The sequence below is a fragment of the Pyrus communis genome, chromosome 4 (genome assembly GCF_963583255.1).
Source record: "Pyrus communis chromosome 4, drPyrComm1.1, whole genome shotgun sequence".
In the NCBI taxonomy this organism is placed as follows: domain Eukaryota; kingdom Viridiplantae; phylum Streptophyta; class Magnoliopsida; order Rosales; family Rosaceae; genus Pyrus; species Pyrus communis.
In genome coordinates this window covers 244,022-253,156 of record NC_084806.1, presented here as the reverse complement: position 1 = coordinate 253,156, position 9,135 = coordinate 244,022, and the positions used below count along the sequence as shown (strand labels likewise).

The window sequence follows — 9,135 nt, the reverse complement described above, 5'->3', positions numbered from 1 at the left end:
GAATTGTTCAAGAAATGGACCCAAAAATAATATTTTCTTGGCTGACTTGTGTAATCCATAGAGTATGAAAATTAACGATAATAAATTTAATGAGTTACCAGCTGAAAAATATATATAGCTCAATTAATTAATCACAATACTAACACTACAGTTTACCATATATATGCATTTCTAAAATACAGGTCTTCACGTTGTGGTGGCCTTAATAAGTTATGGTATGTTGCTTATTTTTTACTAGAAAATAATGGATTGCGCATAGTGCCGGCGTTTATGGAGGGAACTCCGGGCGGTGTCGAGAGAACACTTTGCGGGCAAAGCTTCCGACTAGAGGGTAGAAGTCGCCGGCGAAGTGGGCTTGGTGGAAGTCAGCTTGACGTTTTGGGTCTTCAAAACTCATAGTTATTGTTGCAAGTTGTTTTTCCATTATACAATGGCCCAAATTATAATTATTGTATTGAATCAAATCCATACGTGGTTAGTGAATTTGCGAAGGCTTATTTTTGAGCAAGTCTCTTTGGCCTGTCTCGCAGGCAAAATTTATCATATGCCAGCTTTGCCTTCACAACATATGTTACAATTTTGTAGAATTTTTTAATCAAAATATTGTAAATAGTTTTTATTTAAATTGTTTGACAAATTGCCCAGACGTGTGCAAGTTGATTAATGTATAGACTATAACTTAGTTTATGGAAATGTATGGAAACTAAGTTAAGGAAGCCTTCTAATAATTATAATTTTAACCAAACGCGTAGCTACGCAAAATTGGCGATAAGAAAAAAAAACGATGTCAAATGTCAAAGTTTGAAATATTGTTTGAAAATAATTGATATACAGTCTTCTCGACGTGCTTCATGGGAAACAAATCCACTCCATTTTTGGATGAAATAAAGTGTGATGGCATAGAATACACCAAATCCATTTTCTCTTGTCTATATTGTTGATAGACTTCGCAAATTTAAATTAGGACATGGATCTTCTCTAGATGCAGTTGTCTTAATCCACCTAGTCAAATTATCCGGATCATTAAAATTTAATCAAACGGCAACAAACAGGAGCCCACTTTAAAAGTTATGATAACTTTAACCATTTGATCAAATTTCAATGTTCCGGATGATTTGACTAGGTAGATTAGAACAACTAGATCCGGAGAGAATCCATGTCCCTTAAATTAAACATAGTTTTTCTTAGCCTTCATTTATATCGATTCTAAACTTGGTTATATTATATGACCTTAATATAACTAACCAATTAAGGAAATAAAAAGTGGGCACGTTAATTTGACGAAATATATAAAAAGTTTGATTGTTAGAGAATAAGACAAACAGATGTGATTGGCAATTTGGCATGTATACGTGTTTGAGTTTGACGGGGTATATCAGGGGCCACAACTTGTCCAACTCCATCCATCCATTTTCCTCTCAACCACTATAGCACATCAATTTTCACGTGACAATCCCAACATCCAATTAAAATAAAAACCACCAAAAAAGTTGAAAATTTTTTCTTACAAAAACAATAATATTAGTAAGTTAACATTAGTTGTTAAGGAGAGAAAAATCGGTGGGAATTAAAACAGCTTAGTAAGCTAATTCAACATTACACAAGTATTTTATGATACATAATACTTTAATATTTTCAAAATTTTAATTACAGACAAGGCACTAAGCAAGGACAAAATGATGAAACAATCAATATTTCATACGTGCCAATAACATATACTTTCAAAATATCACAGGAGTAGATTACTAATTATTGATTTGACTTCTTTTACCGCACCTCAAATAGTCCAATTTTTGCATGCAAATTCATGGAAAAATATTCCGGTGATTCCTCTCGAGAAATCCCTCCAAGACGACCTTCTTCTTGCATTCCTCGGAATTCATATCCAAGGCCCGCGGAGTACTAACATTGGAAACGGAATTATGGTGAGGGGATCCAAATCCATCGGCAGCAGTAGCGGTGGCGGCAGCTGCTGATCTTAAGCGCGGGATGAAGTAAAACCATGCGGACGTACAAAGGATAGCACACAAACGACCCCATACTAGCATAATAATCAACGTCACCATAATAATAGACATACCAACCAGTGGGTCCAAATTCTTCCTATTGGCTCGACTCGACTCTCCCTTTGCCTTTACCTTCCCCCTATTATTATTTTTCGATCCGGCGTTGTTTGACACGGTTGTCGACCACGACCATGACGAATAATGTTTACTAAAATTGTGTCTCACTGCCGACGGAGTTGCCGGCGGTGCCTGTTGAGTTTGGCTTTCGCGAGCGGGGAAAGACACGGAGTGCGACAACACGGCGGTTGTTGTCTGAGTACGAGACTTGGGCGTCCTAGCCTCCTGTACAGCCGGTGAACCGGGTTGGCCTTGGTTGCTAGATGTCCCTTTTCTTCCACCTGATCCTGCACTAGTTGTATTTGTTCTTAGTGAATGAATTTTCCGGCAAAACAGATTTTGACACGTGCCATCCTTAGGGGACTCCAAATGGTTCCTACTTCCGAGGTTGATCGTGTTGGTCTGCAACGGCACAAATAATTAATTTACAACAAAGTTAATTCGCGTAAACAATGGAATAAATTAAAGCACAACAATTACATTAAGCTGGTTTATTTTCTTCCATACAAGTGATATTGGGGGAGCAAAATCAATCTCTGAAACCTCGAATCTAAAGGTCAATATCTACGAGTGAAATAATGAATATAAATTACTATACCTGTGGAGGGTTTTGGGTAATAGTGTTCTGCGGGTCTGAGACGACGGGAGGCGGCTCAGCCTCTTCCCTACTTGGGGTCCCTGGCGGCTCCCCATCGGTGGTGGCCGCAATTACGTCTTCGGAAATAGAGACGAGGTTACCAGACTTTGACTTGGTCTGCAAGCTGGAGAACTTGACCACCTTGCACGGACGTTTCCGTTTGTCGGTGATGGTGGTTACAGTGGTACCGGAGGCGTCGATGGGGACGGTTTTGGTGGCGGACTTGTTCGTGTGAAACCTCCAACTTGACCAAGAAATCAAATACCAGCTGCGTTGACTAGTATTACCAGTTGAATGTTCACCCTCGATATCAATCTTATGGTTTTCACGATCCTCTAGGATATAGTTGGCTTCCTTTCTGATGATGGGGGCCGACTTTGATCTCCTACTCCGTCTGTGACTCGTCTGCCTAGAAAATCCGAAGCAAGCGAGAAAACAACTGCTTTTTGATTTGGATACGGACGGAGTAGGAGAAGTTGTAGGACTAGGAGTGGGAGTAATGGTTTTCTTTTGGATTTCGGCCATGGAAGTCATGAGATAAAGCAGGAGGGGAAGGCATGGAGATGGATCATGTAGAGAAAGAGAGAGGATGGCTTTCAGCTTTGAAGAAAATACTAGGTTTGGTCGCCCCTAGTGCTCGACCTCAATATTTCGATTTTTATATATAATTCACTATTTTTCTAATGAAAATATTGAAATTAATATGTATTGGTCCCTATTGGCGTATTTTATTCTCATTTTTAATGGTGGCGTTGTTTATGGCTGATTCAGATGTGTAATAATAATAATGGGTTTGGTTATGACTTGAGAAATAGGGATGCGTGACTTTCAAGACTTTGGTGGATAATTAAGAAGAAGAACAAGTCGACAAGTCCTTCTACGTTTTAACTACGTTCGCGCTTCCATCATCTAGCTAGCTTCTTCAATCTACATCAATATTATTCGCCTAATCCTTAATTAGGTGAGTTTGATTAATTTAAACGATAATAATATTTATTAACTTTTTAGAAAAATATTTACATCATACCCCATATTTGGGTGCAAAGGAAGCCATCGGGTGAGTTACTTAGCTAGATTAACGACAAGTATAAAAAGTCAACTGACTCCAATTGTCTAGTCATTTGTAATACATCGTGAATTACGCTGTCAATCGTTTGCAACCACTTTCAACTCGCTTCGCAACATGATCACGATATTAGAAGAACCAAATTTCACAATCACCTTTGAGTGACCCTCTTAATGCATATTGTTACTTCCCGCATCTTCGCTATATTGTTGTTGTAGTGGTGTGAGTTTAATAGTTGCAACTAATTACTTCATAAGTGTCACATCCCGGTCCGGGATGTGGTGGGGGCCCGATTCACTGGGAAGTTATCGTGTGAGTTCTCATAAACAAAACCGTGAGAGCGTGGTCGGAGCCTAAAACGGACAATATCGTGCTACAGTAGAGTTGAACCCGGAATGTGGTGGGGACTCTAGCCGAGATGTGACAATAAGAATCAAACTTATAGTTAGGCCCATTTATTAATTATATTTTATTTTAGTTTGACTTAAATTTAGGATGGTGTTATCCATCAATATTCTAAAAAACGTTAGGTGCTAGTCGGGTGGCAGGCAGAGACCTAGCGGCTAGGCGGGAGCCTAGATGGCCTAGGCGGATTTATGTAAATTTATTGTATATCTTGTAAATAAGTGTCTATTTACACTTGAAAAAAATTATGCTTGTAAGGATAATAAAATAATGACAAAATGCAAAAATAGAAGTATAATAATACACAAAGTACATCCATCCAACAAGTTCAATATTTAAAAAACAGTAAGCATATAATCATAATGAGGAGAATTCTTGGATGATAAACTAAATTCTTCTTGGTCATGATCATTACATTGGATTGGACATAAACTAAATTATTTAACCTTGTTGTATCTAGTTTATTTCTATTCTTTATATGTATCCCCTCAAAACTGCCCCAAGTCCTTTCACAATTAGATGAACTTGTAGTCAATATGTCACATTCCAGACCGGCTCCGCCGTAGCACGATATTGTCCGCTTTGTGACACGCCCTATACATATAAGGCATAGAGGATCCACTCCCCTGGGCGATGTGGGATCTAACATAATCCATTATTTGCAAATTATGTACACCATTTCTATAAGTATACCACCATGAAACTAAAAAAGAAAAAAATCAAACAATTAATAAATAAATAAATAATAAAAACAAACTGCCTAGGTGCTGCCTAGCCCGCCTAGGACCACCTAGCTCCAGACCAATTTTTTGAAACGATTTGCACTAAATTGTGGCAGGCCTTCACCGCCTAGTCCGATTTTTAGAACACTACTATCCATACACATATTTTTACTTCTCACATATGTGCCTATATTTCGAGCTATTGGATTGAATGAATTAAAGAAGATCAATAGACAAAAATAACTAGAGTGTGTGAAGAAAAAAATGATGTGTGAATAGCATACCTAAATTTATTGTTTTGACAAGTTACTAAGTTTAGCCCAGCGGTGAAGCTGGGTAAAGATAAAAGCAAGAGCAGACAAATCTAGAGTTCGAAACCCTTAATTGTAACAAAAAATAATTTAAAAAAAAAAGCCATTTTAATGTGAGTGATTCTAATTTTATAAGAATCGGAACTTAAAATCTGTATTCACCAAGAAAGGTAGGTTTACTCAGCCGACAAAAAAAGAACTTCCAATTTAATGTGAGCGATTCTAATTTTATAAGAATCGGAACTTAAAATTTGTGTTCACTGAGAAAGGTAGGTTTATTGACTTAGCCAGTCAGAGCATGTCCATGTTTATTGACTCATAATATGTACATATTTATCGACTGAGTATAAGATAAACAACCTTCCTATATTTATTTAATGGACTCTCTAAACATCTCATTTAATCTACACGAGAAAACGAGGGATTCCCTCATGGAACTCTAAACTAAATCTGCATTGATTAAATATAGATATATGTGATAAGGCGTTCCTTTCATTTTCGTTATTTGCAACTAATTAATACCCAACATTTTCCAACAATCTAACCCAGTCAAATACTTCATTTTCTTTTACTTTGCATCAATCTTCAAGCCAATGGAAAAATTGAAAGTGTTCTTGCTCTCATTTACTTGACACTTCCTTAAATATGTTAATTAGGTTAAAGCTAGTTCATATTGAATCATGCGCAACTTAATTATTTGTGAAGTTTGCTTGTTTGAAGATCTGAAGATGTTACATGACTTTACCTAAGCGGCTGTTTGATAATCATTGTTTATAGTTTTTACTAATTAATATTGAAGTTGTTCATGGATTAATGAACTAGATATTAGATATGCAGAGAGGCTGTAGTTGTAGTAGGTACCTGGTGTGGCATATTTTGCTTTGGAATTGAACATAAACGGCCCCAGCGAATTGATATTTTTGAGTTGCCCGACTACATTTATATATCAAGAGCTTGTGGCAGGAGTTAAGGGTGGCTCCACCTAAACGGGTTGATATAGATAGGTAACTAAGTTTGGGCTCGTTTAGACCGAAAGTGCTTTTAAATAAAATATTTGTGAGTTTTAAAAGCACCTGAAATGATTTTTACAACAAGGATCAGTTATGCGTTTCTAACCAAAATCGTTTTTATTCATTTTAAAGGAAAATTTTTATTTGAACCCATTTGTTTTATCTCTACACTCAACTTAACAACTTTGTCCAACAAACTCTCAAATTTGTCCTTAATAAATAAGAAAAAGAAAATAAAAAAGGGTGTTTTTCTGTCTACACCCAATAGCCCTAAACCCACCTGACCATTATTTCCGGCGAATCCAAATCAAACTTATGCCAAAATTTATCCCCAAGTCATGAACAACTGTCAGCTCCTTCCATTCTTTTTCTTCTTTTTCCCCGCCTCTCTCGTATCACAACCGCGAGAAGAATATGAACCATCATTTCCTTTTGGTGCCATCGGTGGCATCGAACATGACTCCGCACTTCTCCGTCAACACTAATTCACACCGGCCTTTCTTTCCCGATTGATTGGACCCAAGTTCGCATAGAGAAACAAAAAAGAGATAAAAGGAGAGCATTAATCGGATTGTTGGAGCTTCACTTGTGTTTGCTGGAAAAAAGGGATATCGTGGCTTGTTGGGGAGTGTGAAAGCCTCCCTTTGTGTTTTCCCGATGGGGTTGGCTGGAGCTTATACAGGTTCTAATTGTTTTGAAATTCTTTCTATTTATTTCAGGGCACATTTGGAATTTTATTAAATAAGTTTTTAAGTTGGGTGTAAAGATAAGATAAACAAGTTCAAATAAATTTTTTTTTTTAAATCACTTCCAAATGAGCCATTAAGACATAGCTTGACCATCAAACACAAAGAATGTAGAAAATGCATGCATGCATTACATGGACATGAATTTGAACTTGAGTGAGTATAAGAGAGTATACTCCACTAACTAACACGAGTTCTGCTCTCTTAATTAAGGTCTTCATTTGAGGACCTGTGAGGACCAAATGCATATTAACTACAAAATTATATTAGTTTAGATCCAATGGATTAAAATATTTGACAATTTAATAAAACAAAACCAACTTATATCCATAAACTATTGGAAAACTCATTTTGCTTGTTTTGCTTTATTAAGTTGTCAAATATTTTAAGCCTTTTAGATAGACACTTATATAATCTTATGGTTAATATACACTTGGTCCTCCGTCCTCAAAATAAGAACCTTAAAAGAGCAAAACTGAACTAACTCGGTTATATCTAGGTCTGCAACGGAAGTGTTCTATTAACATTTAAACCCTAGCAAACATCTAAATTAAGTACTCAAAGCCAAATCATAAACATTTTTCATGCCGAGACTCTAGCATAATCTTTAGGAGTGATTGGCACATTCACATACAATGAATAATATTCAAGGGACACCGTATTACTCATTTCTTTTAATGACTGCGTGATATTATTTCTCTTTCTTCATCGTGTATATAAAAATTAATTCGATTAGAGACCATTTAATCTCTAATTAATATGAATAAAAAAATTTGAAGTGAAGGAAATTATAGTTACTGGCCTAATGCCACACGAGCATGTGGCAATTTTTTATTGGGGTGTGATATCCACACATCTCTTTTTTACTTTTCATACACTCTTCTAATTTTCAACCATCGGATCGAATGAATTAAAAAAAATCAACGGACATAAATTAACAAAGGGTGTGTGAGAAGTGAAAAGGGGTGTGTGGATAGCACACCCCTTTTTTATTTCACATCTTATTCCTCATTATTTATTTGTAATTTTTATTTATGTTTTGTTTGAATTATTTTTAATTTAAGTTGTTTTATTTTAGGATCTTAATTAGGTTGAAATTTTAAATTAAGTTGTTTTATTCTCAATTCATCCCTTTCCGTTCTTCACTCCATTATTCAGATTTTGTTTGTCTATAATTTTCACCTCCAAAATAACAGTTAATCTAGAAACAGCGACGGTGAGAAAGGCGAAGAAGCTGGTGGAGGAGGCCTTTATTAATCTATACTTTACTTTTCTTGGTCGACAGATAGAAGTGGCTGCACTTCTCCATGATATAGGTCAGTTAGGGTTAACAACCTAACTCTATAGCATATTTTGTGTGCTTGCTTATAAATGGATGCCAGTAGCCACCGATGCTTTAGGCATTTACATATGGGTGGATATGGATTTTAAGGGGAGGATTCATACTGCGAAACACAGCACCCGTTATTTTTAAATGTCTACTTTTATCTTCTTGTTCCATGCATGTAACGTGCTGAAACATGCAGTAGTACGCACTTCTATGTGGCTTTCATTCTATTTTTCTTCCTGCATCTTTTCAGCATTGCTTTTATTTTCTTATTCTGATTCTGTTGGAACGTAGAGATCCCTCAGAGGAAAAATTTGTTGAGAACTTTCTCGATGAGGAGGGCATAGAGGAGACCAAAAAAATCAAGATTATAATGTATCAAGGGAATGGGTGAGCAGGTCGCTGCTCCTCCTGCCACGTTATTTCTTCCCTGTTATGCTTGCATAAATTTCAATGCATTTGAGTTTGATGCTATAATCTGTCAGAACTTCATAATGCCGAGATGTACTTGCCATGCCTCTTTCCCACATAGGAAAATGTTGTATATTTCAACACATGCACTAATATGTGCATCCTCTATTTTCTCCATTGACAGTTTATGCCACTTAATAACGCATTTTTGAAATTTCATTCTGTTTTCATTATATATGCAGTTCCGATCTTTGTGCAGTCTCCTTTGTAGACATTATTGTGGTTGTTAACCCTTTGCAACTGTTGAGCTCTGATATACAAGCACATAGTTTATAGTTAGCGAAGCTTTGATGAGTATTATATGAGTTATTACTAGG

The 9,135-nt window shown here is 36.4% G+C and overlaps 1 protein-coding gene across 1 annotated transcript; it reads right to left on the bottom strand.

Moving 5' to 3' along the window:
• Nucleotides 1-1,551: 1,551 nt before the first annotated feature.
• On the bottom strand, nucleotides 1,552-3,506 carry LOC137732316 (flocculation protein FLO11). Its single transcript, XM_068471625.1, has 2 exons — nucleotides 2,722-3,506; nucleotides 1,552-2,525 (listed from the first exon to the last, which is right to left on the bottom strand). Exons 1-2 carry the CDS (start codon nucleotides 3,292-3,294, stop codon nucleotides 1,806-1,808), a joined length of 1,293 nt encoding a protein of 430 aa, XP_068327726.1. The 5' UTR covers nucleotides 3,295-3,506; the 3' UTR covers nucleotides 1,552-1,805.
• Between the last annotated feature and the right edge of the window lie 5,629 nt (nucleotides 3,507-9,135).

Coding starts and splice junctions, on each gene's coding strand:
- LOC137732316 (XM_068471625.1), bottom strand. CDS start 3,294: ATGACTTCCATGGCCGAAATCCAAAAGAAAACCATTACTCCCACTCCT. Junction 2,526..2,721: donor TTACCCAAAACCCTCCACAG/GTATAGTAATTT, acceptor GTGCCGTTGCAG/ACCAACACGATCAACCTCGG.